General features: G+C 57.4%; 2 protein-coding genes across 9 annotated transcripts in view; both read right to left on the bottom strand.

The window, feature by feature from the left end:
• SMARCB1 (SWI/SNF related BAF chromatin remodeling complex subunit B1) overlaps positions 1 to 13,252 on the bottom strand; it is a 39,970-nt gene extending 26,718 nt beyond the window's left edge. Inside the window, exons 1-5 of one of the 4 annotated variants that reach the window (XM_007127187.3) lie at positions 12,956 to 13,252; positions 8,911 to 9,049; positions 7,226 to 7,355; positions 5,194 to 5,331; positions 3,018 to 3,145 (exon numbers count right to left, since the gene is read on the bottom strand). In XM_007127187.3, coding sequence (XP_007127249.1) covers positions 3,018 to 3,145; positions 5,194 to 5,331; positions 7,226 to 7,355; positions 8,911 to 9,049; positions 12,956 to 13,048 — 628 coding nt within the window. In that variant the 5' untranslated portion in view covers positions 13,049 to 13,252. Of the gene's footprint in view, positions 1 to 3,017; positions 3,146 to 5,193; positions 5,332 to 7,225; positions 7,356 to 8,148; positions 8,333 to 8,910; positions 9,050 to 12,955 lie in introns of those variants that run through there. The other 3 variants (XM_007127188.2, XM_028480725.2, XM_055080737.1) reach the window with 3 other exon arrangements.
• Positions 13,253 to 14,991: 1,739 nt separating this feature from the next.
• Positions 14,992 to 27,169, bottom strand: MMP11 (matrix metallopeptidase 11). Of its 5 annotated transcripts, none has more exons than XM_028480714.2 (10): positions 26,542 to 27,169; positions 25,878 to 26,091; positions 19,770 to 19,928; positions 19,025 to 19,254; positions 17,979 to 18,122; positions 17,759 to 17,892; positions 17,375 to 17,616; positions 17,041 to 17,257; positions 16,086 to 16,343; positions 14,992 to 15,216 (listed from the first exon to the last, which is right to left on the bottom strand). In XM_028480714.2, exons 2-10 carry the CDS (start codon positions 25,902 to 25,904, stop codon positions 15,083 to 15,085), a joined length of 1,545 nt encoding a protein of 514 aa, XP_028336515.1. In that variant the 5' UTR covers positions 25,905 to 26,091; positions 26,542 to 27,169; the 3' UTR covers positions 14,992 to 15,082. The 5 variants fall into 5 exon arrangements, with proteins under 5 accessions (XP_028336515.1, XP_028336516.1, XP_028336518.1 ...); XM_028480715.2 differs by having other exon boundaries at positions 25,878 to 26,024; positions 26,653 to 27,169; XM_028480717.2 differs by lacking the exon at positions 19,770 to 19,928 and having other exon boundaries at positions 25,878 to 27,169.
• Between the last annotated feature and the right edge of the window lie 10 nt (positions 27,170 to 27,179).

The raw sequence follows: 27,179 nt of genomic DNA, 5'->3' as shown, positions 1-27,179 counted from the left end.
CCTTCCGGACAAGCCACCTGGAAGCCAGCATCCACTGGAAGACGGAGCAGGTGCATGTCCATCCACCACTTCCTCCACAGTGGAAATCCCTCAGAGATCACCTGGGGCTGCGTGTGGCTTTTTACAAACCCCTGCTGAGTTTCTGACTCTGTGGGCAGCACACGCACTCAACAAGGCAACAGCGTGGGGGTGGGTACGGATCCTGGATCCTGGAGATGTAACTGCCTCAGGCGTGAGCTTCATGGGGACTGTCCACTACTGGCCAGACTACAGCAAGGTCCTGTGCAGTCAACTGTTTTCCCCAGACCTGCCCTCTTTCTCATAACCCAAACTTCAATGACCACATGCCAAGCTGGGATGCGCCACAGAGAAGGGAAAGCAAAGAGTGAATTCCCAGGTTTCCCTGGTGGCGCAGTGGTTTAAGAATCTGCCTGTCAATGCAGGGGACACGGGTTCGAGCCCTGGTCTGGAAGGATCCCACGTGCCGTGGAGCATCTAAGCCTTGTGCCACAACTACTGAGCCTGTGCTCTAGAGCCCGCAAGCCACAACTACTGAGCCCGCATGCTACAACTACTGAAGCCCACATGCCTAGAGCCCGTGCTCTGCAAGAGAAGCCACTGCAATGAGAAGCCTCTGCAATGAGAAGCCTGCGTGCTGCAATGAAGAGTAGACCCCGCTCGCTGCAACTAGAGAAAGCCTGTGCACAACAATGAAGACCCAATGCAGCCAAAAATAAATAAATAAGTAAAATAAATAAACATATATATATATATATAAAAAAAAAGAATGAATTCCCTCACAAGCACTCAGCATGATTCCATCTTTAAGAATGAGGTCTGCTGGGACTTCCCTGATGGCGCAGTGGCTAAGAATCTGCCTGCCAATGCAGAGGACATAGGTTCGAGCCCTGGTCCGGGAAGATCCCACATGCGGTGGAGCAACTAAGCCCATGCGCCACAACTACTGAGCCTAAGCTCTAGAGCCCGTGAGCCACAACTACTGAGACTGCGTGCCACAACTACTGAAGCCCACATGCCTAGAGCCCGTGCTCCGCAATGAGAAGCCACCACAATGAGAAGCCCACACACCGCAACGAAGAGTAGCCCCCGCTCGCTCCAACTAGAGAAAGCCCGCATGCAACAAGGGAGGAAGGAAGGGAGGAAGGAAAAAAAAAGAAAGAACTAAATAAATAAATAGAATGAGGTCTGCTTAACAGACAACTGACCCCACTGTTTCATTAGCCCAGAAGGGCTAGAGACCAACCCTCCTCACAGCACCATTGTGCCAGACCTGAACACTCAGCCAGCCTACTATTGATAATTCATACATCCAGTTTTGGAGAAGCAGCAGGAAGCTAAGGTGCTCAGGCCAAGCATCCTATGAGTATATTGTGCAGAGGATTTTTAAAATTAACTTTTTTAGTCTATGATCATTGTAGATTCAGATGCCCCCTTGATTACTGCAGCTCCACACCAAGTCTTGGGATTAGAAAGACTCGTTCCTCCTACTTTCTTCTTTTCCAAAATTGCTTTAGCTACTCCAGTTCCTTTGCCTTTCCGTTGAAATTTTAGAATAATTTTGTCTAAATCTACAAAATGTCTTGCTGGGATTTTCAAAGAATTGCATTAAACTTGCATATTAAAAGGGAAGAGGGGCTTCCCTGGTGGCGCAGTGGTTGAGAGTCCGCCTGTCGATGCAGGGGATACAGGTTCGTGCCCCGGTCTGGGAAGATCCCACATGCCACGGAGCAGCTAAGCCCGTAAGCCATGGCCGCCGAGCCTGCGCGTCCGGAGCCTGTGCTCCAGAACAGGAGAGGCCACAACAGTGAGAGGCCCGTACCGCAAAGAAAAAAAAAAAAGGGAAGAGATATGGGGATATATGTATATGTATAACTAACTCACTTTGTTATAAAGCAAAAACTAACACACCATTGTAAAGCAATTATATTCCAATAAAAATGAAAAAATAAACTTGCATATTAATTTAGGGAGAATTAACATCTTGAATCTTCTGATCCATGAACATAGTTGTCTGTCCATTTATTCAGATCTCCTTTAATTACTTCCATCAGTGCTTTATAGTTTTCAGCATACAAAATGTTTCCTGAAACAAACTATATGTCTGTAAGATTTACACCTTTTTTCTTAACTGAGTAACTCTAAAGAGTAACATATTTTATACTGGACACTTGAGTGTCCACGTGTTCACTGACAGTATATAATGCATAGAAATACAATTGAATTATGCATGTTTATTTTGGGTCTTATGACCTTGCTAAGACTCGGTTATTAGTTCTAGCAGGTTTTTTTGGTGATCTCTTGAGATTTTCTATGTAGATAATCATGCTATCTACAAATAAAGACAGTTTTATTTCTTCCTTTCTGAGGTGTATGTTTTTTATATCATTTTCCTGCCTTATTACACTGGCTAGTACTTCCAGCACTGTGTTGTCTATTCCCAATTTCCTGAATTTTTATCAAGAACGAGTGCTGGGGGCTTCCCTGGTGGCGCAGTGGTTGGGGGTCCGCCTTCCGATGCAGGGGACGCGGGTTCGTGTCCCGGTCCCGGAAGGTCCCACGTGCCGCGGAGCGGCTGGGCCCGTGAGCCATGGCCGCTGAGCCTGCGCGTCCGGAGCCTGTGCTCCGCAAAGGGAGAGGCCACAGCAGTGAGAGGCCTACGTACCGCAAAAAAAAAAAAAAAAAAGAACGAGTGCTGGATTTTGTTAAACGCTTTTTTGATGTATATAAACATATATAAAAATATATATATAAATGCTTTTTTAAAATTGATATAATCAAGGGATTTACCTTTCCTAGTCTGTTAATAAGATGGATCACACTGACTGATTTTCAAACACTGAACCAGGTTTGCATTCCAGGATTTGAACCCAAAGTCCACACCCTCCAAATCTACTCCACAATGCTCTGAATGTCACAATCAGAGTCCAGGGTCCCCCTGACAGGCAGCAGGCAGGAAACAAAACTGTGTGCAAGACGGTGGGTTGGCCACCACATACCGTTCATGTTCCAGGTAAAGGCGTCCCGCAGCTTCTGCCCGTCAATCTCCATGTCCAGTCGGATGGGAACCAGCACCTCGGGCTGGGACGCGTTCTCATGGATCACAGCTGGGTCGTGGTCGTCGAAGCTGGAAGGGAGGCAGCAGCATGCTCAGCAAGGGGGGCTGGGGTCCCTGCACCCAGGGCCTCCCTCTGTGCACCGCTGGTCACTGTGACCTAACCAGAGGGGAAACCCCGCTTCTTACAGGGACTTGTCCACTATGGGCTGAGTCGGCAGAGACAGTGCCAGCAGGGGTCCACACTAATGGACACACAGGACGGGAGGGGAGATGCTGACTTGGGCAGCAGGACAAGATGGAGATGTCCGAAGTAAGGGAGATTTAAGCCCCAAAGCAGGCAGGACTTTCCCAGGAAACTGTAGGAAAGGAAGAGTACTCCCAAAAGTGGAAGCCCTTGAGCAAAGGCCAAGGGGCAGGAGAGTCGAGAGCTGCTGAAGGAAGGAGGGGTGCAGATGGGGCGGGGGAGCAGTGGGAGGACACTGGGAAGCCACAGGGGTCCAAGTGCCCACAGTTCTCCATCTCCAGCCTCGACCCCGAGGGAGCTCCAGGAGGACTGAGAGCAAGGCAGTTCTGTGCTCACACCTGCATTTTAGGAAGACGAAATGGGAAGATACGGGGTGAGGGTGGGCGCAGGAAACCCAAGGGTGGAAGACCGAGGGTTGAGAACTGTTCTCAGAGAGCTGGGGGCACAGATGACAAATAAACAAACAAATGAGGAAAACACCCCCCTCTCCCCTCCAGACACGAATGCTCTAGGAGACACAGTCAGGGAAAGGGACAGAGTGGCCATTCTAAAAGGGGAGGACCACTCTGAAAAATGACATTCAAACAGAGATGGGGAGGGATAGAAAGGAAGGGGGAGGAGGGAAGGAGGAGGGAGAAAGGGATGAGCCTGCAGATGCTGGCAGGAAGCGAGGGAATTGCAAGGGCAGGAGCGCCTGGGCGGCTGAAGAACGCTGAGGAGGCCACTGTGCCCGAGGTGAAGGGCGGCAGGAGCCGGGGCCAGAGAGGGGCAGCCACCACCAGGACTCTGTCACGTGGATGCTGGTGTGACGGGGCATCCAGAGGACCTGCCCTGGGTGAAGGGGCACACGCCCAGTGGGGAGCTGGCCAAGGGTGGTTCGGATTCTGGACACTTGGAGAGCTGAGCAAGTAGAATTTGTGGAGACTGGCTCTATGGTGTGAGAAGGAGGAAGGGTTCCAGGATTGTGGCCCAAGCACAGGAAGGACGGGATTGTTGTGTCCTGGGCTAGAGAAGCCTGAAGGCAGCCTGTGCCGGAGGTGCCTGGGGCGGCATTCAGAGGAGAGCTTAGTGGGCGGGAGCTTGAAAAATGGCCCCCCAGAGACATCTATGTCCTAAGTCTTGGAACTTGTGACTGTCACCTTACAGAGCAAAAAAGGAGAGGGAGCCTTGTCCAGGTGGGCCCTAAATTACATCACAAGCGTCCTCACAAGAAAGAGAGGGAGAGGGAGTTCCCTGGTGGCCTAGTAGTTAGGATTCCAGGTTTTCACTGCGGTGGCCCAGGTTCAATCCCTGGTCAGGGAACTGAGATCCTGCAAGCCACGCGGCATGGCCAGAAAAAGAAAGAGAGAGTGACAGAGAAAGAGAGGGAGATTTCACACACACAGAGGAGGCCATGTGACCAGGGAGGAAGAGACTGGAGTGATGCTGCCACAAGCCAAGGAACGTGGCAGCTGCGAGCAGCTGGAAGGGACCCTGGAGGGAGCAGGGCCCGGCAACACCTTGATTCCGGCCCAGTGAAACTCCCGGCCTCTGGAACTGTGTGAGAATAAACTTGTGTTGCTTCAAGCCACCCAGTTTGTGGCGTTCTGTTCTGGCACCACGGGCAACTAAGCATCGAGTCATGTGGATGGCAGAGAAAAGGTCCAGGGACTGCACCCAGGAACGCTACCTGAGGAGCTGGGGGTGAGCGCAGGCAGAGCCAGGCTGGACCACGCGGAGGCCAGTCATGCTGGATGCTGAGGGAGACCAGCCCCAAGGAGGAGCAGTGCAGCGTTTCGGGGACAGGAGGTCAAAGCAGAGCGTTTTTCTGGGGAGGAGGAAACTAAAACATGCTGGAGGACCTTGGTGGAGTCAGAGGGCGAGGCCCACTCACCACAGCGGGAACGTCCTCTTCTTGTCCCGGCCCATGCGGTTCCTGTTGATGGTGGTGGAGCAGGGCACGGCGTCCAGGTGGTGGGAGCTGTTGGGCAGGGTGGGCACCCACTGGCTGTTCCTCTTAGCCTTCTGTTCCCTGGGAGACATGGAAATACCTCTGCTCAGTCTACGAGCCAAAACTGCCCACCAGGCATCAGGTCGTGGTCAGTGGATGCCCACTGCGCCCCTGCTGGGCCCCAGGTCCCAGTGGGGCCCTCTGTGCACCCCAGACTCCGCAGGTGTCTATTCCCTAGGCTCCCACCAGCACCTGCTCCTGGGTTAGGGGAGGTGCAGAGAGGCCCCAGCCCAGTGCCTGAGCCATGACCCAACGTGCTACATGCTGGGCACAGCTGCACGGAAGCACAGTCCCTTCTGCGAGGAAGGGACTGTACAAGAAGGCTGCCCAGAAGAGCAGCCCTGGAGCAAAGCCTTAAATGCTGAGTCACGGTTCATGGGTGGAGGAGAGGAGAGCATTTCAGGAAGAACACAGAGGGCAGCAGGGCTGGAGACACAGAGAGGGTCCTGATTACAGGGGCTGGCTTGCTCTGCAGGAAACGGATGCACTCAGCAGTTGGCTGTGAGTCCCCGGAGGTTTGAAGCAGGCAGAGACTCAGACTGTTATTTTAGACATGCAGTCCAGGCTGAGACAGACTAAGCAATGGCTCTGGCCTCTGGGCCTTCAGACCAGTAGAAGTGAGAACACACATTGGTAAATACTCTCTAGAAAATGATGCTCAAAGTAATCCAAGGAACCCATGTCCCACAAAGAGCTCACTCTTCTCTCCAAATTACAAGTTGCTTTTACTACTAGGAAAGTACCAAAAGCTGACCAACAGGAGGGGGTGGGTTCCCACCTTGCTCTGCGAGCCCCTTCATCACCCTCGGGCCGTGTCCCTAGTAACCTGGGAGCAACGTGAGGGCAGCAACTGTACGTAACTCACCTTTCCATCCCCAACCTCTGTACCATGTCACCTTCATGATTTTCCGTAACCGCATCACTTGAAACAATGGCCTGCCCCCCGCCTTAGTGCTTCCGCCGTCTCATGCACCTAAATGCATGTTTTCTTGAGAGCTGAAAGCGTCACGCAGGTATTCTGCACGTCTCACTCATGTGAGCCAGGTTTCGGGTTGCTGCAGGGTCTACTTACCCACAACACATCGTGTAACCCCATACTATTTGGGTGTCTGCATCTTTGCTCACACAGCCTTTCCCTGAGGCAAGACACTCAAGGGGCTCCCTAGTTCCCTTTATAATTCACATGCCACCAATAGCATCTCTGTACTTATAATGGTTTTTGTTGATGGCATAAATTATTTCCCTGGGACAAATTCCCAGGGGTGGAATTAATAGATCAGAGACCAACAAAAAACTCTGAGGCCGCAATGCCTGAGGCAGAGCCGCCACGGTGGGCGTGAGTGTGCCCACTCCATGACGCCCTCCCCGGTTCTTTATGTTGCTAGTTATTTATTTTTTTATTTTGCATTTTTAAAATCACACCCAAGAACAAACATCATTCCCTGTGTTTGTTTACTCCTGTGCTTCAGTGTGGATCAAGCTTTACCTATTGTCTACATAAAATAGAGAAATACTTGGGGTATCCAAGTTTTTCTTATAAATCTAAATGAACAAACTCTACAAGGTAGCAACTTCCCAATTACTCCCCTGTTGAATTGTTTATGTAAATGCTCTTTCAAAGGATCTACATTGATACGTTCAAATCTATTGTTTGTTTCTTTTGTGAGCTGATCTGGGCCACTAATTGTTCTGACAGATTAGTGAATCCCACTTTCAAAGCATTCTTAATGACTCTCCAGAACCCAAGACTTGACTTATGTTTCTTAGAAATTCCAAAGTCAGAAAAAACTTCGAAGCCTGGCTAAGACGATCTGTAAACACAGTGGGTAAATTGCTGAAAAGTATTTTGGTTCCAGAGCATGAGAAAAATACCCGTGGGTGTCCCGAGAGCGAGCCGAGCCTGGGGGTGCAGTACCTGAGGTAGGTGGGGGGTTCCGTGCTGATGGATACGGCCTTGTACTTCTCATCGTTGCCATCCAGAATCTCTTCCACCTCGGAGGCTTTTAACAGAGTTACGCTGGTGGCCAGGGTCGTGTATCCATGATCTGCAACCAGAGATGCGGCTGCGGTCACCCTGCGGGAGGACAGTGAGCAGCAGCAGCCAGGAGATGCAGCGCACTGAGGTCCTCACATGCAGGAGGTGGGAAAGCGGGTGTCAACCTCACTACTGCCCAATGCTGGCCTCTTCCAAAGGGGCGGTCTGGACCCTGGCTTTCTCTAGAGGCCCTCCCGGGTCAGCACTCCCTGGATGGACGGGGACTAACGTGTCCCGGGAGGAGCACTGGCTCCAGGCACAGGGGACGCCCATAGGCAGCTCAGCCCGCGGGGCCTCTCGGGGAAAGGAAGGCTCCAGAGTGACACCGCCAGTGGGAAGAGGTCTGACACCGCTGCAGTCCACGACACGAAGCAAGGTGGAGATGAAATGAGAGATGAGAAACATTTTTCTTTTAAAACAAGAGCCCAGAGAGTTGGAAAGAGCTGCTGTACACCAAACAGGAATTCCTGGCCCAGCGCCAGTGGATGCGAGCTGCCCGGGAGCGGGGAGTTCTAGGCAGTTCGACTACAGCTCGCCTAGGAAGCCTGGTGGAGAGACAGATGGTTACAGGAAAGAGTCTCCCGAGCGCGAGGCCAAAGGGTCGCCAAGGCTTCCAAGGGGCAAGCACAGCTGGGGACGCACTGGTTAGTGACTGGTGCTCCACTGGGGCGGAGCGAGGACGAGAGAGGCTTTGGAAAGCGCGGGAGGGAGTGAAAAGTTACAGCAGCGCATAGAAAAGCAGCTCCGGCTCCTGCATTAAAAGAACACGGTAGACGAGACCAACGCAGCGCCTACAAACGCACAGGCACCGGACGGACGGCAAAGCGCACATGCACACACGCAGGGACGCGGGCACACGCACGCAAACGGGCACACGCACGCAAACGGGCACACGCACGCAAACGGGCACACGCACGCAAACGGGCACACGCACGCAAACGGGCACACGCACGCAAACGGGCACGCGCACATGAGGCCCGGGCCGGCTCCGCCAGGCAATCCTGCCAAAGCGAAGGCAGCTTCACCCGAGGCCAGAGGCACAGGTCCTCTCCCCAGCTCAGAGGTGAGGAGCACCCTCTGCCCGCCCTCCCGGGTCGGGTGGCAGCGCCCCACAGCCCCAGGCAGGACATGCACACGAGCGCCAGCGGACCGACTGCCAGAACCAAGTGCCACAGGATGGATGTGCGCTGGGAAGCGAAGCGGTGAAAGCCCGAGGGGAGCGGGGGCTGGGGCGGCCCCCCGTCGCCCGGGCGCATGGAGGGTGACGATGGCAACACGCCCGCGGCAGATGGTAGAGCATCACAGCATTCCTAAAACGTTTTCAGACCAGCGGTCTTCACAACACCCTCTCCGCCCTGGCCCCGCCCCCTCCGCCCACGGCCCGCTGCCAACACCTGACCCTGACCGATCCTGACAAAGGACCACCCGCTCCAGGGGGCCCCCAGGACGCTCCGCCACCCTAAGGTCAGGGCTGCCGTGAAGACGCTCCGGAGTGAAAACGTTTTATCTTCATGACATAAGCGAGTGGTTTTGAAACAGGTTTACAAACCCTCGTGAAGACGCACCCTTAGTGTTAGGTTTTGTTTTTTTACCATGTGACGATGCAACTATTTTCTTCCTCTCTTCCACAGTGGCTAGTCGCCTCCAGAGCGAGGGGTATCTCTTGTACAGAGAACCTCGGAACATACGGAGGTAGTTTCCCACCTATGAGTAAAGCGAGAAGGCTCATTATGAGGGTCGCAGCTCCTCGAGGAAGGGGAGGGCCCTGGCTCAGAGGCTCTGCTGGATGAGTGACAGACAAACACACCTCAACTTGGCCCCCAGGCCTCCAGGCACCAGGCTTCCAGCAGCAGTAAAAATACATTCTGCTGACATCAGGGGTTCAACAGCAGTTCGTATCTGGCCTACATCTGTCCCTCTGGCAGGGGTAATAACATCTGCATCCTGACGACAGGACCAAGTTCAGAAAGGCCTGACCAGACATTGGGGAGGCAGGCCCCCCGAGATCACTAAGAAGCTAGATGTGATTCTGATTTTGGACTAAGGATCTCTGGCACTTGCCAGAAATGTAAGGCCTCTCTGACTTTCTTTTATCTTAAGGCTTTGATATTTTTACGATGTAATAAAGACCAAAAAAGTCTTTTAATTTTAGACAGATGCAGGATAATTTCCCCCATGGCCTTTGTTGCTTTGTTTAGTAACAAAACTCAAACCAGAAATACCAAAGGAATTTTCCAAAGAGTTTAAAATGCACTTATCAGCAATCCTTAGATTGCTATATAAATCATTACTTCCCCAAACAATAGCTTCAGTTTGCCTGTACCAAATACTCGAAGTACGACTTACTTGATGAAAAGAAATCTAGTCCTAAAGTTTTTATAAAGAAACTCCATTGTTTCACTGACTTTTCAAAAACGAACACTTGAGTCACATGGCCAGGGACAGCAGGTGGACTGGGTGCTGGCTCCACCTGTGACCAGGCATCATTTCCCTTTTCTGGGTCTCCCTAATTCTTTGTCAGATGTTCATCAACTGTGAAGTTCACCCATGAAGGACCACTTATACTATTTTCCCACTTATCTACCCCATTATAGTATATTTATTTTTGAAGTTTCTCCATTTTTCATGAATCAAAGATTTACAAGATGCCCAACCAGGGCTGCCGAACAGTGCAAGAGAAAGTGGCCACAGGGTCACTGGTGCTCCCCACTGCAGGCACAGACCCATGCGAGTTATTTGGCTTGAGTGTGGTTACCATCCAAGGGTAAACACATTTTCCATTAGGTTTTTGAAAAGACGCTGACTATAATGGCCCCACTACTACTTTGCAGGTCCTGCAGACCTCCCACACTCCTAGGCCCTTCCCAAGGTCCCTTCAGAACTTAGGAGACCAGGCCTACCTTCCTGGGTTTCCCCTGAACCAGCCTTTGCCACCTCTGGACCTGGGTTTCCCAAATGGAAAACCAAGGTGTGGTTATGGGGATTTCCTAGGATCCTCTCAGCAGTGACTCTGGCGTGGTGACAACGGCTGCCTGCAGATGGCAGGAGAAGGGTGACATGCTCACTGCAGCTGTGTATGCCCTCCCAAGGCTGCTACACCCAAGTGTGTGGGGGCGCTGAGGGTGCTGCTCTGGTGGGCCCACCTCTCTGAATATGGTGCCTGTTTGCCAAGGGCAAGGGGCCTGGTGGCCATCCACCCAATGCTGTCAGAGGAGCTGCTGTTTATCAGTAGACAGCACTCTGACCTTGAACCCTTCCCAGGCCTCCCAAGGCCTGATGATTGTTAAGCCAGGCCCCAGAAAGCAAACTGCCTCTCCCTTCCATCTGGTCTCTATAAACTGCATCTCAGGACAAACGTTCTCACTCAACAGGGCTGAAAGAGAAGACTGCTGTTAGCTTTCTAGAATCTAAAATATGCTAAGGGGAAGATCTTAGAGACCATCTAGTCTAAGCATCTCATTACATACATGAGAAAAGTGACACACAGGCAGAGCTGGAACCAGGCCTCCTGACGTTCTGCCCACCTGGCTGCGGGCTCCACCTAATAAACGCAAGCTTGAGGGGCTTCCCTGGTGGCGCAGTGGTTGAGAGTCCGCCTGACGAAGCAGGGGACATGGGTTCGTGCCCCGGTCCGGGAAGATCCCACATGCCGCGGAGCGGCTGGGCCCGTGAGCCATGGCCGCTGAGCCTGCGCGTCCGGAGCCTGTGCTCCGCAACGGGAGAGGCCACAACAGTGAGAGGCCCGCGTACCGCAAAAAACAAAAAAACAAAAAAAACGCAAGCTTGATTTTCAAAAGTACCACCGACTCAGAGCCAATGCTAAACTGACTGCTCTTCCTGCCTGTTAGATCAGGTAAAGGTTTCTTTCTTTTTCTTAAATTAACTAATTAATTTATTTTTGGCTGCATTGGGTCTTCGTTGCTATGCGCAGGCTTTCTCTAGTGGCAGTGAGCAGGAGCTACTCGTCGTTGTGGTGCATGGACTTCTCATTGCGGTGGCTTCTCTCGTTGCAGAGCACAGGCTCTAGGCGCGCGGGCTTCAGTAGTTGCAGCACATGGGCTCAGTAATTGTGGCTCGCAGGCTCAGTAGTTGTGGCTCATGGGCTTAGTTGCTCCGCGGCATGTGGGATATTCCCGGACCAGGGCTCGAACCCATGTCCCCTGCACTGGCAGGCGGATTCTTAACCACAGCGCCACCAGGGAAGTCCCAGGTAAAGGTTTCTTTAAACAACCTATCCATCCTCACAAACTGAAACTCCTCCACTGCCTTTGTGCCCACCAGCCGACGAGGACCATTCTGAGCTATGGCAGATGGCAGGCACTGGCTCCTCTCCTCAGCACAGCTAGCTTTGAAGAGTAGTATTTTTGTGATGACATGAAAAATGTGTTGCATCCTGCCCCTTGTGTTTTACAAAAACTGGTGAAAAAAGGAAACACTAAGGTTCTGATGCTACGGAAAGCACTAGTCTCATAACTCAATACAACTCAGACAAGCCAGGAATCACAGGGAGTCCTGGAAGCCTCAGTGTGACCATCATGAGGCTTAATTCATTCACACTATGTTCAATTGTGATGGAAAAAAAACATTGTGGGGGAAAAAAAGAAAAAAAAAAAAGGAATGAAATGTCTAATACTGAAAACTGCTACAAGGAGAAGCAACCGCTGGCATTTGTAACTGCTTTAACTCTCCAAGATCTGCACTTAACTCATTACATGAAGAAGTCACTACTGCTTGGTGTTTGCACATCTAAATTGCATATCCATAATTTAAAAATATATGTGTATGTGCATGTACACACACAAACCGGGGACTGCCAAAAAGGCCTAGTTTGAGGCAATCTGGAAAAACTTAATATACTTGGTATAAACTACCAGTGAAGAACCAGTTGTAGGGTTTTTCTAAAGTCAGTCATCCACATGATTCAACAAAGTGCTGAAAAGTCACTTTTAGTTAAGGATTAAAGGCTTAAGGCTCTTTTCCCTGTACTAACTCAGAGTTAGTTCAAGATATCCGAAGTGTCAAGTGCTTCCGAATTGCTGATAGATCTAACTCGGGGGCTGCGGCCTTAGCCATCCAAAAGCAAGCATCCTCCCTCCTCCCAACCTGTTTCCTCACTTGTAATCAAAGGTCAGAACAACTCCCCGCCCACCTCAAAGTTCACGAACACGAAGGGGGTGAGCCCTCACTAAGCCCCGTGTTTCGAACATACGATTTCAGGATCCCAGCTCCAGCAGTGTGGGAGGGGTGCGCGTGAAGGGTCCAACATCTCCCCCCACGTGTCGCAAGAGATAACACCCCGTTTCTATGTGTCCGGCTGGAGCTGTGGAACTCAGCGTGGCCCAGGGGCCCCGGGACGCCGCAGCCCTGGCAGCCGTGCGAGTCCGCGACTCCGCAACACCAGTGGGTGAACCGAGGCGGCCGAGCGCGGGGCGGGGGCCTGCTCAACCACGCCCCGGTCAAACCACACCCCCAGACACAGACAGACCGCGCTCCCGCCCGCCCGCCGCGATGAATGGAGACGCGCGTTCCCGGCGCGCAGACCCGCCCCGAGGCTCCCGCGGGGACCAGGCCGGCCAGCGGCCCGGAGAGAGAGGACGCGCCGCGGGCTACCTCAGAGCCGATCATGTAGAACTCGCCGTCGTCTTCCAGCTGGAACTTGACAGGCTTCTGCCCGAAGGTCTTGCTCAGCGCCATCATCATCATTGCGGCGGCAGAGTCGGGCGGCCACGACCGGGCTGCGAGGGTCAGGAGGGCTGAGGCGGGGCCGGGGCGCGCCGAGCCCAGGGAAGCCGAAGCCGGAGGCGAAGGGCTGGCCGAGCCGGGCCGGGTGCTTGCGCCGCCGCCGGGCTCCTCCACCGCCGCAGCAGACGACAACCAGGCCGCACTCAGTGCGCAAGCGCGGGCGTTGACGCTGACGCGCGCGCCGCTGCCGCCCAAACAAAAGGCCGGGCGCGCCCCCGCGTGCCCCTTAAAGGAGTCTCGACCCGTTTCTCTTCCTCCCAGGCCGCCTCCCAAGTGGAGGTACCAGGGAAAATTTCTCACGGACAGAAATAGCAACCGCGGCCCTGACTCAGGCGGTGGTCTTCCCAGTCTCACAGCTGGGACTGTAACTCAGCCCAGTGAGGAGGAACGAGGCGAGGCCTGAGGGCCTGGAGGAGGCCAGAAGCACATATGCCTCAGTTTCCTCGGCCCAAGAACTCAGTGCAGCTGAGCAGATAGGAGGGCTCAGGGACCGCTATCCCAGCTCCGGGCCCACACTGTTCCTGTGGCTTTGGGATGGGGTTGGCAGGATTTCAAGGCCCAGGTGGTGTTTGGTTTGGCTGGTGCATCCTCAGTGCTGGGGTTGGCGGGGGCGGGGGGACCGTCTCCATTCCCTCCTTAACTCTGTGCTTTATGCCTACCACAAGCCCTGTGCACTGAAGCCAGACAGCCCTGCCCTGGGGCGCTTACAGCTGGAGCGGGGCCTGACACACAGGAAAGCATCAAAGCATCCGTGTATCCGGTTGAACAATTGCAGTAGGTCAAAAACGGTCCACTGCTGACAATTTCCTATGGTTCCATCTGATAAATGGCAGCCGTGGTAGGTGCCACTCCGAAGAACATTCGCGTGGGGCTGGGTGGCAGGCGAGGAAACCCTGGAGAGTTAGGAATGGTTGGCGGTGGTAACCATGAGTTTTGTTCTGTGTCTTAACAGCGGCAAGATAGGGGCTGGAGCGTGGCATGATCAGAAAGAGTGACAACCACTTGGTGGAGGAGGGTATGAGGGGCCATTGGGGAGGCAGGGAACAGATTATAAAGCCACTCTAGGCATCCAGCAAGATGAGGAGGAGCCCTAAGCAGGGCACCCGGCCCCGAGGACCAGGGGCTTGGGGGTGGGGTGGGCTGCAACCCTGGCTCCCAGGGCAGAGCAGGTCCCCAGCCAGGCCTCCCACCTCCCTGGCCCAGCTCTCCCCCGATCCTGGCCTTGCAGTCACAGAGACACCCCAGGCAGGCAGGTAGAAAATGACCATGTTTAATGACAGTCCTCAGTAAAAAAAAAAAAAAAAAAAAAAAGAAAGAAAGAAAACGCTTTATACACACTGTACACATTTACATGGCTTTGGAGGGCTTGATGTGGGGTGAGGGCTGGAGAGGATCCGACCCGTGATAGGATTGAGGTATGTTGGGGCCTCCAGGTCCCAGGGTCTCTGGCAGGAAGCACCCCCCTCCCCAGCTGCCTGGCCCTTGTGCCCTGGATCCTGGGGAACAGGTCTCCAGAACCACCAACTGGAAGGCAGCCAGTTCCAAGCACCTACCCAGAGCCGACTTCTCAGGAAAAGACAGAAGGCACAGTGCCCTGGGACCCACATGCCAAAACCCTGTGGGACCCCACAGCCAGGACAGTGAGGGCTCCAACTCCCCCAGCCCTGCTGAGGTGCTACCCTGAAGGATGGCGACAGAGACCCAGGGCAGCTGGGTTTGACCGTGACCTGCACAGGTTGGGTGGAGCTGGCCTGAGGCCACCCTCACCCTTAATGCCGGAGCCTCCCTGCCCAGTCTGATGCAGTCACTGGCAGTGGCCACGACCCGCGCGGCCCTCCCTGCAGTCCTGATGGCAGTGCCCGCCGCATCCCCACCCCCGAGTAGACACGGCTCCGTGCCACGCCCAGTACCCACAGCCACAAAGATGGCCATGGTCTCCAGCCGATGTCAGTGTCCTGGCAGGGATTAGGGGCCCTGAAGACATCCAAGCCGTGGTTATCGGAAAGTATTGGCAGGCTCGGTACACCCAAAGAAGTCGGGGCCCACGAGGCGGGGGAAGCCCTCCAGGGCCTTCACCTTCACAGGGTCAAACTTCCAGTAGAGGCGGCCGCGCAGGAAGTAGGCATAGCCTGAGGAGACAGGAGGGTCAGGCCGGGCGAGTGGACACAGGGGCAAGTCCCGGTGGGCAGACCTTGGCCACTGCTGAGTTCCTTAAAACCTGTAGACCCCAGGGTGTCCCTTCCAAAACCTCCCTTTGGGCAAGACCTTCTGCCTGCCCCAGGGTCTGGTCTGAGCTACCACCCAGCCTGACAGAGGCCAGAGCCTCGGAGGCCCAACTCCTGCCTCTCAGGAAAGCAAATCCCGCCCCTCTCACCACCTCTCCTGCACCTTGAGTCAGATGGGGGACACTGGTGACCTGGAGCCCAGGAGCCCGAGGCCACTACAGGACAGCTCTCCCAGCAGGTCCCGATGTGGGAGAGCACAGAAGCAAAGGGGGGACACGGGAAAGAGTGCTGGACTGTGAGTCCCAGATCTAGTGCTTCAAGATCACAGGAGGCAGGTGGCTCTTGGCTAGAAGCAGGGACTGCCTGGGTGGAGGTCCTGGTTCTGTCCACCTTGGTGGCCCCGGTTAGGTACCTCACCACCTGAATCTCTGTTTGCTCTTCTGGAAACTGGGTTCATAACAGATGCTACATCGGGAAATCGCATGAGACGTGTACAGAGCTCAGCACTGTGCCCAGAGCCTCGTTGGCCCTCAGCAAGCAGCAGTTATTACTTCACCAGGCACGACCGAGGGACCTCAGCAAGTCCTTGCACCTCTTTGACCCTTGGTCTCCTCATCTGAAGCACAGGGGTCTAGCACTGCCCTGGCACAAGGAGGGGGTGGAGAGGGAGTTTGCCAGGCAGAGGACCCGCAATGAGAGCTGATGCCCAGCCACCACTGGTGGGAGATGCAGCCGCCACCCCGCTTCCCCCAGCCACCCCACCCCCAGCGCACCGTCAGCATCCTGGAAGGCAGCGTCTATCTCAGAGGGCACCCCTCGCCAGTCGGTGGCCCGGCGGGGCACGGCGCTGTCCACACGGCGGGTGCTGGGGTGGAAGCGCCAGTAGTCTCCGCCTTGGAAGAAGTAGATCTTGTTCTTCTCAGGGCCCCAGACCAGGGCGGCGTGGACCAGGGACCCCAGCAGGCCCAGCTCAGAGAGGGGCGCGGGGCCCAGGACTGGCTTCTCACCATCGTATACCCAGTATTGAGCTCCTGTTAGAGAGTGGAGGCTGCAACGAGCTGCCCAACTGCCACATCCAGCCACTGTGGACCCGCCCAGCCACCACCATGGCCACGGACTTTCCCAGCCTCAGTTTCCTTGTCCATAAAACATGAAGGCCAGCAATGCCTGCTTGGCATCCCCCACCCCCAAGTAAGACATTGGGCAATGCAGGCACTGGGAGGTACACGTGGGGAAGTTTACTCTCAGCAGCAGAGAGGCCGCCTTGGCTCCTGCTCCTTCCCTGCACTTGGCTGCCCTGGACAGGCACCTGCTGCCCATCCCTGGGCCCAGCCCTGCCGCAGCAGGCCCTAGCTGGGCCTATGTGAAGTCCCTGCCGCCTGCAATGCTCCAGGCTCTCGTCTCTGCCAGACCCAGATCACATCCCTCTCTGCCTTTTCCAAGCTGTGCCCTCATGCAGGTCACTTCACCACCTCTGAGCCCCGGAGCCTCATCTCTAGACCAGGGGTAACGATCACACGTGCTCCATGGGGTGTGATACCTTCAATTCTACTCCAACCTCGAGAGCTGCTTCCTCTAGGAAGCCTCCCCGCTGTGCCCAGAGGAGTGAGCCATACTCTTCCTTGGCCCCAAGAGTTCAGGGCACCCTCCATCTGTTCATCATGTCTGCCGTCTGTCCCTGCCCTTGGCCATGATATTCCTGAAGTGTGACCTCCAGCCCCCACTCACCTTGGAAGAACCAGATGTGGCCCTGGGCATCCTCGAAGGCTGCATCCACGGAAGTAGGCAGCCCCTGCCAGTGGCGCGAGGCCAGTGCAGGGTAGCCGGGCTGCAGCCGGCCCCCGCGCAGCCGCCATACAAAGCCTGCCTTGAAGAAGAAGAGTTCGCCACGGATGGTGGCGACCGCATCAAAGGAGACCTGGCAGGCATCTGGTGGGGCGTCTGGCTGGGGTAGGAGAGAAGGGTCAGAAAGAGCCTGCACTGGAGCCACAGAGGCCAGCAGTGGGGGTCGGGGCTGGAAGCAGGACCTCACCTCCTGCCTCCCCACCCTCCTGGGCCTCACCTCCAGTGGTGCAATCTCGTTGTTGTCCACCCCGGCCCCGGGGCCCAGGTCTGGGGGCCTAGAGGTGGGGGCTAGCCGAGGCCGGCCGTAGAGGTGCTGGATGCCCCTGCGGTCATCCGGGCTGAGGCTCAGCGGGTATCGGAAGGTGTAGAAAGGGGACATGAGGGCCTTAGCAGCTGTCGTGTGCTGCAGCCCGAGCACATGGCCAAATTCGTGGGCTGCCACCTGCAGGAGGTCTGTGCCTGGAAAAGGGAGATAGCCCAGCAATCCCCGAGCTCCTGCAGCAAGACACTGAGCTGCGGGCCCAGCTCAGGGACCTCGGCAAGTCCCCATTCTCTATGATGTTCAGTAGCCCCATCTGGAAAGAGGTTCCCCAGCCCATACCCTGGTTGTCCCCGATTGTCCAGGTCTCGTCATAGTCGAAGTGGACATCCCCTTCTCGGTGGGTCTTGGGGAAGAAGGCGTGGGCCAGGATGCCCCCAGGTCCATCAAACGGCAGGTTGTCCCCATGCCAGTACCTGCAGGGGGGTGGGGGCAGAGTCAGTGGCAGCAGCCACTGATGGGTTGGGCTCATTCCTAGAGGGGTCCCCGGCCACTGGCTCACCTGGTGAAGTCGATCATGATGTCAGCGTGGCCCTCGTGCACCTCGGTAAAGGTGAGTGGCGTCACATCACTCCATACCTGTAGGGCCTCTGCCACCGTCTGCCGCACCTGTTCCCGCACCAGCTGCCATGGGAACCGGAGGATCCTGGGGGAGGAGGAGGGGCCTGGACCTGGCTCATGGGGCAGCGTCAGCCCCTGATGGCTGTTGGGCCAGGAGTTGCCCCTGGATGCTGCTCAGTGGGGGAGCAGGCATGCACAACACAGGCCAGGTGTGCTCTGGGCCTCAGGTGTGGCACATCAGTCCCTCTGCCACATGGGCACATCTTTGTGTGGGTTTGTGTCCTCAGGTGCCCACGGGTATCTGCATTGGGTGGAAAGAACACAGGACCAGGAGCCCCGAGGCCCACCTTCTAGACCTGACTATACCGCTCACTGTGGGGAGACCTTGGGCCCTAGACCCGCCCCCTCCTGTTTCCCAGCTCCCCACCCAGGACATTTCCGGAGCCCCCAGCAGTCTCAGCTCCAATGCCTTGGGGCACCACACCAGTATTCACACCTTCTCTCCCAGGATGAGCCCCGCTGCATCACCCCGAGGGACCTCAGGTCACCTGAGCTATTACCTGTCCTGCCACTGCTGCTCCCTACCTGCTCGGATCCCAAGTTGCGCGATAGATATGAACCCTGTGTGGATAACACCTAGCTCGCTGAGAGGAGGGGCCATGTCTGCCTCATTCACCACAGAATCCCAGGACCTGGCCCTTAGTGCATCCCCACAGAGGCTGCCTGGCTAACGGAAGGCTGTGTCCCCACATGTCTACGGTGTGACCAGGCATGTGCTGAGACTCCTCTGCTAAGGGAGGGCATGGGTACAGGGGGTACCATCTGTGTGGGAATCTAAGTGTGGGTTTGGGGTGTTGACCCAGGGGGCTCGGGGGCCAGTGGATACACCAGCCTGTTACCATGGGGATCTGGCACAAGTGTGTCTTAAGAAGCAGGGTGAGGGCGGTAGGTGGAGGGTGAGAGCCTGCTTGCAGCCCCCGGCCCTACCTGTAGGTGAGGTCCGTCTTCTCCCAGCGCCCGCCTGACAGCACGAACCGCTTTTGTCGGTTGTGGGCGCTCGGCCCGTCCGGCGGGTCAGGCACGCCGCAGCGGGGAGGTCTGGGGCCGGTGGCAGGCTGAGGGGCCTCCTGGGCGGTCGGGGCAGTTGCCGGGCTGCTGGGAGGAGCTTCACGCCAGGGCTGTGGCCCCCTCCTCACTGGGTGGCGGCGGTGGGCATCCTGTGCAGGAGAGAGGATGCAGGGGCCTGCTCAGGCCTTGGGTCCTGGTGGCCCACGGTCAGAGGTGTGGACGGTCAGCGCACCCTCACTTGACCGCAGCCGGACGTGTCGATGGCCAAGCTGAGGCCGTCACGCAGCAGGGCCCTTTGGCGCAGGCTGACTGGCGTCCAGATGCTGATTCCAAGGCCTCCTACCGCCTCCTGCCCCCTTGTGGAGGGCCTGGGCTGCCAGGCACCTACTCCCGCCATTTGGGCTGGTGAGGACTGGGTCGGGGTGCAGCCCTGACTGTACTCTTCACACACACCCAGGAAGGGACCCCACAAAGCTTCCAAGGAAAGGCCAGGGACGCTCCCCCTCCACCCCCCCAGCAGATACCTTTCCACCTCCCTTTCTTCCTGGGCTCCCCCGGCCCCCACTCTGCCCTCTCCAGTTACATGAGCTGGCTCCTGCCCAGGACAGCCACTGCAGCCACTCCCCAGCATGGAGGGGCTGCAGTCCTGTCTCAATTTGCTCACCTGACAAATGGGGACGATACTTCCCCAGAGCGTGGATCTGAGGATGAACCAGGCAGTGCACGCAAAGTGTGAAGGGCACCGGGAACTGGGGTCTGATTGCTGGCGGCAGTCTTGCTCACGCCCTGCCTGGGCTGGGTACACGGCGGGGCTAGATGTGCTCTGTTTGCCCCCTCCACGGGGGTATGGGGGACAGACAGTTACCAGACCCAGCCCCACCGTGCCAGAGCCCCTGGACCACAAACAGTGATTCTGACCTGGAGCTCCCACCCTCCGAGAGTCCCAGGATGGAGGTCGCAGTTCTCATGCATGGAAAAAACAGAAGCTCCCCCGGCGGGGTCACCCAGCAAGGGCATGGCCGGGCCAGGTGAGGACTCTGGCATCCCAGGCAGGGGGCGAAGGCCCGGCTTGGGACACAGTAAAGCTGGGGGAGAGGCACAGAACAGTGCCGTCTGCTGAGAGACTCAACGCCTGTCTAGTCTGGGCCTGTCTGGTCAGGGCTGCTGTGGCCTTCCCACAGCCATATTTGGGGCGGGAGCCGGGCCAGCTGGGCCCCACCCTCGGCCTCAGCCTCTGGCGGCTCTCCCAGGCCCTGGGTGCCCCAGAGCTCTGATGAGCATCCCAACCCCTCCAGCTCCCGATTCCAGAGCCACCAAGAACTCAACCCCCTGGAGCCACTCAACCCCCAAGGACTCCCCATGATGAAGGGGTCTTCTAGACACCTGGAGCTTCTGGGGTGTGAGGCCCTGGGCCAGTTTTCCCATTTCAGAGTTGCTTGTTGAGTGGCTGATCACCTGACAGAGCCCAGCCATACTGAGTGTGCCAGTACTAAGTACTAATAGCTGGTGCAGCTCACCCATATCTAGGCTAGGACGCTGCAAACTGCTCCACAGACACGCTCTCAGCCCCTGGTGGGACCTCCCACCATCTCTGCAGTCATCATCCCCATTTCTCAGGTGAGGACCCGGAGCCCAGAGAAGTTAAACAACTTGCGGGAGACACAGCTGGCAGGTGACGGGCTGTCTGCACTCACAGCCCACCCCGTACTTGCTACTCTGCTCTGCTCTTCAGGCTGGGGTCACCCTACCCCTGGAGGAGGGACCCAGGCTGGCCTCACCTTGGTGACAGAAGAGAAGGAAGGGGAAATGATTAAGCACCTGCCACTTCCCAGGCACTCTGGAGGGAGGTTCACTGAACCTCCCCGCCCCCACCCCCGGCATAAGTTGGGGAGGATACGCACGCCAGGTCTCACATCAAGGATGTGGACCCCAGACTTATGTGATAAGCCATGACGGCCTGCACCTTCCCCTCCCCAGGAAGGTCTAGCCCGTAGACCTCCAGAATAAATAGATTCCTTCCCCCCAACCCTGGCCAGGGTCTGAGGACCCTCCACAGGAAGGCCAGGGCTGCATCGTTCCTGGGAGCCCCAAACAGCCCAGAGCCCAGCCTGCCAGCTCTGTTTATGCCCGTGAGCAGAAATTGCTCCTCTTCTCTGCCCCCCCAGTGAGGCCTGAGCAGCCAGCCACAGAGGGAGGGTGGGTGTGCCTTCCTTTCCTGCCCCCACGAGGCACCAAGTCCTCATGGATCCCCCACAAGGACCCCTGGATCATGGGACTGTCAGTGCAGCAGAAAGAGCCACGGGCTGAGATTCAGAAGGCCCAGTTCTGTGCTGTGGAGACCCTGGATGGAGTGACCCTGGGCAAGTCACTGTCCTCTCTTAGTCTCGACTTTCCTATCTGTCAAATGGGAATGGTGCCCTGGCAAAGGGCTAAATGACCTCCATCTGTAATGCCCGCTGCAGCGTCTGGCGCAGAGAAGAGCCTCTTCCTGGTCTGGCTTCTTGCCCCGTGGGCCCTCCCCTCCCACACCTGGGAATCTGCTCCACCCAATTCCCTACAGCTCCCCTGAAGTTTCCAGACTTTAAATCGTAACAAAGGAGTTGCAGCTAGAAGGGAGCTCTCAGGCCCAGAGAGGAAGAGTGACTCGTGCTGGGTCCACCCACAAGCCAGGGCCCTCTTGCTCCCCGCCCCCATCACATTCATTGGTACTCAAGAGTGAATGAGCAGGAGGCACTAGGATCATAGGCCCCTGGGCAGTGGGGTCTTTTTTTTGGAGCCCACCATTTAAGGGCTCTTGGCCTCAGTTTCCCATTGCTGAGATGGGACACATGCTCCCTGCCCTGCCGACCTCCCGCACTCTGTCTTCCCAAGTCCTTTCCGGCCTGGGGCCAGGGGCCCTCCCTAGCTGCAAGGCCTGGCACGCAGCAACCTGATTCCTCAGATGGGTGTGCCAGTCCCCCCAGGGCGGCTGGGAGGCAGTGAGGTGGGGGGTGGGCATAGACCACACCTGGCCTCATCTACAGCCCTGGGGGATTGGGGAGCAGGTATCACCCCATTTCCCAGGGGAAGAAACAGAGCCCAGAGAGGTCAAGGTCTTGGCTCAGGGTCACACAGCAAGTCAGCCAAGAGCTGGGCCTAGACCTGGGGTTCATGCCTCCCCACCCATAGCCCCCCATCCCCCCAGCTCTGGCCTGTCTCCAAAACCCACATTCCTGAGAAATGCGCCTCTTTGGAGAAGGTCCGCCTCCTCCTCAGCCAGCGGCCTCCCTCAGCCTGCCCTGGGGAGGGTGCCCACCTCCTTCACCCCACCCTTCTCTAGCGGGCACCAAACCACAGCCTCAAACATACTCGAGGAATTTCTTGGGGAACTCAGCCTCCTGGCTGAGCTAGAGGCTTGGGGTCAGCCCCTGGGTCAACCTCCAATTAGGAAAATGGGAGGTACCTAGCAGAGGGGAGGTGAGGGAAGACCCCAGACTGGAAAGTGCTGGGTAAGGCAGGCCGGGTGTGCCCCTCTCTGGGCCTGTTTGCTGTTGGTCCAGCGGGACAATTACTCATAGCTACTCTCTCTACTGTGGGCAGGAGGTGACCCTGAGGGGAGGGCATTTGGTTAGACTGTGAGGAAGGCAGGGAGCATCACCACGCCATTCTATGCCCCTCTGAGGCTCAGAGAGATCAAGCAAACTGCCCAAGTCACACCGCTAGTGGGCAGGCAGGTCCATCTCCCCCCACCTCCCCCGCTGGCTCCAGAAGGGAAGGCAGCGTCCACCCCACTGGGCGGCGGGGCTTTTATCAACCCTGAAGGCTGTGAACTGGGATGGATAAATATTTACAGAGCTTTTCTGGCCCTGCCAACAGCAGTCCAGGGATAAACACATCGGAGGCGACCCCAAATGCTCCCTGCATATCTGCAGCGTGACAGACAACGGCCCAGCTCAGACCCAGACCCGACTGACCCCGCACAAGCGGCAAAGTAGCAGCTGCAGGTGACAATGTCTCCAGTGTGCCTGGCTGAGCCCTCTCCTGGCCTCACCTCATATACTCTTCAGCCCAGCAGTGGGCACTGTTGCCTCCCACCCACCCAGACAAGACTGGGGTCGGGGGTGCTGAGGCTCCAGAGGGCTCACCTAGGGTCACGTGGTTCAAACCCAGGTCTCTTCCATACCCGAACCCCATGGATTCAACAGCTACCCAGCGTGATTTCTGACTCTGCCCCAAGGTCTAGGGGACCAGGAGGGGCTGGGAAAGAGGCAGGGTCCCTGGACTGAGGTGCCCACCACCCCTTCTGTCCTCTCCTGCTCCTATAGCCAGGCCAGGGGAGGGCAGAGCTGGCGTGGCTGGACAGAGGGGCCTAGCCTGGCCAGACCTCCCTCCTCACTGGACTCTACCTGCCACCCTCCTAATGCTCCCATCCCTGCCTGGGCTGGCTGGATGCTCAGCTGGGCGTCTGAGTGGACTGGGCACCCAGTGGGCTCTGGGCCTGCAGTTGCCCAGGCTGTGATCCCAGGCCCACCTGGCCGCCCCTGGGACTGGTCCCCCCAAGCGCCAGCCAGAGGGGAGGGTGCAGTTTTCCCAAGCACACACAGGCTGTCACACATGCCAGGACCTCCTTCCTCTCCTGATCACACCTTCCTCTCCCTTCCCTGTCTGACCCTACCCCCTCCTCTCTGAGGGTCTCGACTCCCTGCTCTCGGCCCCTTTTTTCTCACCCAACTCATATAACACACACTAGCTCTCACACTCATGCTGCCTTCTGGCTCCACGCTCCCCAATATCACCACTCTCAGGTGCCAGGCGGTGGCGCCTCCTCCAGGCTCAGACCCCATTTCCCCGGCACCGGCTGCCCTCCCCAGCGCTTCCTTAACCCTCCAGCCTGGAGGTGTGCTCACGGAGGCCACACATCTGGAGGCTGACGCCAGCCTGAGACCTGATGGGCTTTGTCCCTGCAGTGAATAGGGGGCCCTGTAGCCACTCCCGCTGTACCTCCCCCAACACACACCCCAGTATCTCGGCCGGGGCGCCGAGGAGCAGGTCCCAGAGTTGGGAGGGGGGCGCGGAGTCCCGCTCACCAGCCTGAGCGATCCCGGCGCAGGCTTCACTTGCACACCTCCAGGGACGGGAAGCTCACTATCTATCACGCCCCCCAGGGACCCAGACAGTTTTTTTGGGTAACAGACCGCGCCGGGCCACCCCGGGCATCCCCGTGGGTCCAGCTCGGCCACCGGGCCCAGCCCGCGTGCCCGGCGCCCCTCGGCGGGGGGCGGCCAGCCGGCGGCGGGCACTCACCGGCGACCGCGGGGCCCGGGCCAGCAGTGGCGGCGGCGGGAGCAGCAGCAGCAGCAGCAGCAGCGGGAGCAGGAGGGCGCGCGGGGCCGCGCCGCGGAGCCGGGCGGCCCAAGCCATCCGCCCCGGGGCTGCTGGGCCTGCTGGGCCGCGCCGGCCGCCGCCCCTTATAGCCTCCGCCCCGCCCCCGCCCGCCCGGCCCCGCCCCGCCCCCGCGTCTTTTGTTCTGCACTCGCCCCGTGTTGGCGGCCAGGGTGGGGGAGGTGGGCGGGGAGGGCTGGCCAGGCGGGGGCTGGTCCGCAGACCCAGTCCTTCCCGGGCGGGCCGGCCCTGCGGTCTCAGCGGCCTGGTGCTGGGGGACCCTGGCCAGCCAGTGCTGCTCCGGGCCTCAGTTTCCACGATGCGGTGGAGAGTCTGAGAGGAGCCGCGTTTCACTCCTCCCCCTCCTTACCAGGCCACCTTTGGAAGGCGCATCCCTAGCTGGTCTCCCTGGGGGCCTGACCTCTGACCTCCTGTTAGCCTGTGACAGGTGGCGGTACCCACGGGCAAGTTCTGCCACTCCTCAGAGCCTCAGCTGATCCATCTGGAAGATGGCACTATAGCCCCTGTGAGGAAAGGGATATTAAAATATGCCCCAGAGGAAACTGAGGCATATGGAGGCGGCTGGCCAGGACCCCAGCTTGGCGCAGAACCATAGACAATTATAGATGGGGAAACTGAAACCCTAAGAGGAAGGGACGAGATCAGGCTTTTCCAAACCAGCAGGCAGGCAGAGGGGTCAGAAAGCCCTCTAGCTGGTCAGCTGGAGGGAGGGTAAGGTCAGAAAGCCATGGGGGGCAGTGTCTGCGTGGGGCACTGGGGGCCCAGGCTGCCCCTTGGTCAGGGACTAACAGGCTCCTCTGGGCCCCTCCGGCCCAGCCTCCTGAGACCGAGGATAAGTAGGTAAGAATCAGAGGAGTGGGTGAAGACCACATGCTGGAAGGGATCCTCCAGGCTCATATACTCCCTGTGATGACCAGGGACCTCACCACCTTGCCAGGCAATCCGCTCCATCATGGGCAATGCTGGGGAGCCAGGACACAGGCAGTGGCTCCCGTCCTGGCGGGCAGGGTGCTGAGCTGCCTCAGGGTGAGGCTGTGGGCACCCATCCTGGGCCTAAGAAGGGGGGAGGCGGTGTGGGGAGGGGGAGGAGAGGGACACCGGCTGACTTAGCCCTCCCTCCGGGTCCCAGTCTGAGGAGCCTTCACAGCCTCTCCAGGGAGGCTCTACAGAGACCCCTAGAGGGCAAGGAGAGGAAAGACAGCAGTGATTTTTACTACCTGGATTGTTTGCCATCTTTTTCTTTAAAGTGATTTACTTTTAAAAATTGAAATGCCTACTTCAGCCTCATTTTAGCCACATTGGTCAAGAAATCATAGATTTGATGAGCTAATTATACATTTTTTTCCGATACACATGAAAATATAGACAGTAAAAATATTTGTGTAACTACCTTAAGTGAGTGCCTCCAGGGGAGCATGGCCTTGCTTTGCGGAACTGAAGTCCACCTGTCATGGGAGCTCAAGTAACAACCTCCCACGTTGCAGGCCGCAGTGGAGAGCCATGGTTACAGCAAGCTGGGCTGGTCACAGAGGGCTTCCTGCAGGAGGAGGACCCTGATCAGCCTAGGATGGGCCAGTTTGGCAATGGGAACAAGTGGTCAGGGGCTGCATGAGCAAAGGGGTGGAGGCTGGATCAGGCCTGGCATGTCTACGAGGAGAGAGTAGCCACCCTTCACATGCTTCCCTCACCTCGAGGCCAATGGTCACCCCCACTGCAGAGAGGAGAAAATTTTGGCCCAGGCCCAAATGAGGGTCAGGGGAGGGCCCTGCTTCCCAGGCTGGCTGACAGGACTGTGTGGTTAGGACACAGTATAGACATGCTGAGCCTGCCAGGCACTGCCCATGTCCCCTCCGTCCCTTCTGCCCCTTCCTCACAGAGGGGCCTCTTCTCCCCACCTGGGACCCCTCCCCCATGATTTTGCTGTGGGCGATTTCATCCTCCCCACAGTCCTGTTGCTGGGAGGCCTCCCTCGGGCATAGGGGACAGTGATGAGGGGGTGGTAAAGAGGTCAGGACCTCTCCCCGCTAAGGGTAGCAATAAAAGACTATGAAAACCTCCAGTTCCCGAAGGGCTGGCAAGCGTCCTAAATTCGGCATTGCCTTGCCCTGGGCCTGGAACCAAGGTGGTAAAATTCGAGGCCACAGGATTCAAACCCGCGCAAACACCTCTAGGTTACGGCCTTTGGGAGGGACACGCTGCGTAAACGCTGTCGGGGTCTGGCGCTGCATCCGTGGGGCAGGGGGTCGCGTTGGGTGGAGGGCCACGCAGGGGGCCTCGTCGCACCCCAGCGGGGGCTGCCAGCGCCCCGCAGTGATTTTGCCGAGGAGTCCGAGAGCGGTCCGGACGCCCCCTGGCGGGAGCTCTGGAAACCGTTGCGGAGGGTGGGTGCTTCTTCCCCTGCCCAGTCCACCCGCGACCCTGAGGCCACGCCGGAGCCAGCGAGCCGGGACCGATAGGAGGGGGAGAAGCAGGGCCCGGTCTCCCGATGCCCCCCTTCCCGAGCGCGGGACAGCCCCTAGCTCCACTCCCAGAACTCCGCGGTGGTCTTTGAAGGACCAGGCTTCGCTCCTGCGTACGCCCTCGGCGCCCTGCGACAGCGGCCCGTGTCCCCAGGGAGCACATAGCTCGGGCCAGGAGCTGGGAGGGCGCAGGGTCACCGGCAACGGGTGCTGCCGGATGGAGAGGCCGGGTG

This window comes from Physeter macrocephalus, chromosome 19 (assembly GCF_002837175.3).
Source record: "Physeter macrocephalus isolate SW-GA chromosome 19, ASM283717v5, whole genome shotgun sequence".
Classification (NCBI taxonomy): domain Eukaryota; kingdom Metazoa; phylum Chordata; class Mammalia; order Artiodactyla; family Physeteridae; genus Physeter; species Physeter macrocephalus.
The sequence above is the reverse complement of the archived record's forward strand: the minus strand, read 5'-3'. Positions and strand labels throughout refer to the sequence as shown.